This window comes from Pteropus vampyrus, unplaced genomic scaffold (assembly GCF_000151845.1).
Source record: "Pteropus vampyrus isolate Shadow unplaced genomic scaffold, Pvam_2.0 Scaffold412, whole genome shotgun sequence".
In the NCBI taxonomy this organism is placed as follows: domain Eukaryota; kingdom Metazoa; phylum Chordata; class Mammalia; order Chiroptera; family Pteropodidae; genus Pteropus; species Pteropus vampyrus.
The window spans coordinates 80,646-82,680 of NW_011889193.1; the positions used below are offsets into that span (position 1 = coordinate 80,646).

At 59.7% G+C, this 2,035-nt stretch overlaps 1 protein-coding gene across 1 annotated transcript in view; it reads left to right on the forward strand.

Moving 5' to 3' along the window:
- CUNH1orf131 (chromosome unknown C1orf131 homolog) overlaps nt 1-2,035 on the forward strand; it is a 22,088-nt gene that overhangs the window by 5,143 nt on the left and 14,910 nt on the right. Inside the window, exon 3 of the mRNA XM_023523784.1 lies at nt 296-841. Coding sequence (XP_023379552.1) covers nt 296-841 — 546 coding nt within the window. The remainder of the gene's footprint in view (nt 1-295; nt 842-2,035) is intronic.

Genomic DNA, 2,035 nt, shown 5'->3' on the forward strand with positions numbered 1-2,035 from the left:
GGTGGGTAACGAGGCCTCGAATTCCTGTCAGAACCTGCAGGTGACTGGTCAGAGTTGGAACAGGTGAGACACAGGGGCTGTGCAGATTTAGTGGAGAATAAAGGCCTTCAGATTAAGCCAATTGTCTTAGGCTCATCTTAATTCATAACCAAAAGAAAGTAGGAAACCTGTAACCCTAGAGTTAACGAGAAACACTGCAATGGCACAAAGCGTGAGCCACCCGGGATCGTCACAGGTCTCTGGGACGATTGCCATGGCGACAGTTTTAGTAAGGACCAAGGTGAGACTGAAGTAGTTGTTAATAAGAGTCAAAGACACACGTAGTCACCGAGGAAAAGATGCTGCGCGTTTTGGATTCTTAAGTGTGCAAATACGGCCCTGTCGGAAGGAAAGGGAATCGTCTTTCCTTTGCGCGTATATCCGGGTGTTGCTTGTGACAGTGGCACGTGTACACGTGCGCTCACGTGACTTAGCCATCACGTGGCAGCTAAAACCAAAATACTCTTTTTCCTTTTCCGTGTCGGAGCACACAGGAGAGACAGAAGATGAAGCAGAACCGAAAAGGACCGGGAAGAAGGAGAGCAGGAAGAGAGACGCGCGGACGCCAGCGGCCGCGGCGGCAGCGCCCGCGCCCCCGCCTGGTTCTCCTGTGAGAGGCCAGAGGAAGGGCGCGCAGAGCTTCTTCGCGGAGCTCAGAGCAGAGCTGCAGGGCGGCCCGGCCGCGCCCCCCGCGGGCGCCGGTGCCGCAGCATCTCGCAGCAGGGAGCGTGTGGCAGTGGTACGGTTCTGCAGCAGGAGGAGGACGGGAGGTCAGCAGCCGCATCCACACGGGGACACAAAGGTACGAGCTGGCGGGGTCCCGGGCAGGGGTGAAACCGCCGGTGGTGTCGTCTCAGGGGACTGTCTTTGCGAACTGTGCCGGGGTCCTCAGGAGCACCCTCGGGCTCGAGGATCTGCTGAGGACACCCACAGGACCCAGACTCGGCACGCCTTACCCCGGTCACGGGCGATCACAGCGCAGGATGCGGTGGGCTCGGCGAAGGGGCCGGCGCCCGGGTGGGCGGGGCCTGGAGCATCCGGGTGCAGGAGTCCGGGGGTCCACTCCCAGTGGGGCTGCCCGGGACGTGCTTAGTCCCCCAGCAGTGAAGTGAGCCAGCCTCGGAGGCTCGCCGCAGCCTGGATGTTGGGGGCTTTCTGCGGTTCGGTCACGTGGGCACGCCGACGCCGCTGTTCCGGCTCTGGACCGCAGAGGAAAAGCAGGCCTTCGCCGTAAGTCACAGCAGTCCCTGCTGGTCCCAGTCTCCGTTTCCCACGGCAACAGCGATGTGAAACATGAAGTGGAAAGTTCCAGAAGAGCCGTGCACACGCCTGGACCTGGGCACCGTCCTGAGCGGCGTGATGCCGCCTCGCGCTGTCCCGCCCCGTCGTGCCCGGGACGTGGGCCGTCCCTCGTCCAGCGTTTCCACGCCGTGTGTATTCCCTGCCCATCGGCTGCTTCGCGGCCGTCCCGGTTATCAGAGAGAGGCACCTTGTTCACGTAACTTTTACTCCAGCACGTTGTTATGCGTGCTGTTTTATTGTTAGTTATCGCTTCTAATCTCTAAGCGTGCCAAATTTATGATTAGGCTTCATCATGGGTGTGTATGTGTGGGAAACAGCATCGTGCATCCGCAGTTCGGGCACCCACGGGCGTCTGGGAGCATGTCCTCCACGGATGAGTGGGGACTGCCATATAGACCGCCCAGGCAGACTTGGTACAGCATGGGTCAGGCAGAACATTCTAGTTGCTCAGTTTGCAGGAGTCAGCCACGGGCCAGTCCTGAAAACAGGACTTTCTTGGAATGCGTAGGGTTTGGTGAACCCTGCTGAGTTCACCCTGTCCTGCTCATCAGCCTCTGCTCGCTGGCGCTTGGAGGAAGCTCGTCATTCGGCAACCGCTTTGGCCACTGGTCTAGTCACTGGGGCGTAGCGCTGACCGAAAGAGACAGAAGTCCTTGCCCTCAGGACTTCCGTTCTGGCAGAGCAGCGGCCTCAC